The 1,337-nt window shown below is 27.8% G+C and overlaps 1 protein-coding gene across 1 annotated transcript in view; it reads right to left on the bottom strand.

Moving 5' to 3' along the window:
- Nucleotides 1-580: 580 nt before the first annotated feature.
- Nucleotides 581-1,337, bottom strand: part of LOC107665993 (small nuclear ribonucleoprotein-associated protein B'-like) — a 3,095-nt gene continuing 2,338 nt past the window's right edge. Inside the window, exon 5 of the mRNA XM_016457084.1 lies at nucleotides 581-631. Within this exon, the coding sequence (XP_016312570.1) occupies nucleotides 581-631 (51 nt within the window). The remainder of the gene's footprint in view (nucleotides 632-1,337) is intronic.

The following is a 1,337-nucleotide window of genomic DNA, read 5'->3' as shown; positions in this document are numbered from 1 at the left end:
TGGATAAAAGCATCTGCTAAATGACTAAATGTAAATGTAAATGTAAATATTGGTCATAGCCGTCCTTTCAGAGAATACATTTTGATAGGGTTTGGAGTACCAGGCCTCATTTTACAACCTGGCAGAAAAATATATAGACATATAAGTATAACATATAATAATAATAATAAACTAATAACTTAAAATAAATTAAAACAATTATAATAATTGTAAAAAAAAATCATTAAATGATTACATTTAAAATACTGCCACTATTAGCAACAAAAAGGCTACAATTAAAACAAATAAAACAAAATAAATCTGAGCATTTGCATCACAAATGTTCACAAAAGCCTCTGTGCCATTTGTCAGCGTAAATGCACATATGAACAATAAATGTTTTACACATCAAGTGGCTGAATTTTAAAGTGAACGCAATAAAGTGTACTACTGAATTTCTAATAAAAGCTTCTATGATGTGTTATAAAAATAAACTAGCATATTAATACTGAATGCCTCTGAAAATGTGTAACACAACCAGCTTGAATGTGGTTTTATTTCGTTACTTTATGAATATCAAGACCGTCAATAAGGTGGGTCTCTAAAATGAACTGTATGCATCATCCAAACATGTCACTGCATCAGCAAATGGCTGCAATATAACAAAGAGTGAAAAATTTAAGGGGGTCTGAATACTTTCCGTACCCACTGTGTATGTATATATATATATATATAAAAACAATATTAAATTATAAAGATTAAGTGATAAAATATGAACAATATAAATTAAAACCATTTTAAACAAACATGAAATAATCAAACCATTAACTAGAAGTCTGAAATGGTGACAAATAACTAAAATTATTAAAATATAATTAACTAAAACCCATAAAAAATACATTTAAATTAAAACTAAAACAAATTGCATCACAATTAGATGTTAATGCTTGTTAATGTATAAAGTGTAAACGTCAAATATTTTAGGGAAAAATGTTTTAATCATGTACCCGTATATAGATAAATTAATAAATACTCATGTTTTGCAGCACATACTGCACCCATACTTACTGGAAAAATAAATATGTAAAAAAAAAAAAAAAGTATTTATTGCTCATCCAAACAGTTGTGGCATCATTTTATTGCACTGCCAAATTTCACTGATTTTTTTTATTAACATTAGTGCATTTAACAAGAATTACATTAAATAGTCAAGTTAAATCAACTCTGAAACAATGGCCCACAACTGACAGCAGAAAACTAAATAGTCTCATAAAAAGAGAACAAAAGCAGCAAAAATAAATTTAAAATTCTACATGTAAATTGTGTACCTGCTGTGACGGACCCCCGACTCCCCTCAC

Source organism: Sinocyclocheilus anshuiensis, unplaced genomic scaffold, assembly GCF_001515605.1.
Source record: "Sinocyclocheilus anshuiensis isolate Anshui unplaced genomic scaffold, SAMN03320099.WGS_v1.1 scaffold447, whole genome shotgun sequence".
Taxonomy (NCBI): domain Eukaryota; kingdom Metazoa; phylum Chordata; class Actinopteri; order Cypriniformes; family Cyprinidae; genus Sinocyclocheilus; species Sinocyclocheilus anshuiensis.
Note: the sequence above shows the minus strand (reverse complement) of the source record. Positions and strands in the feature narration are given on the sequence as shown.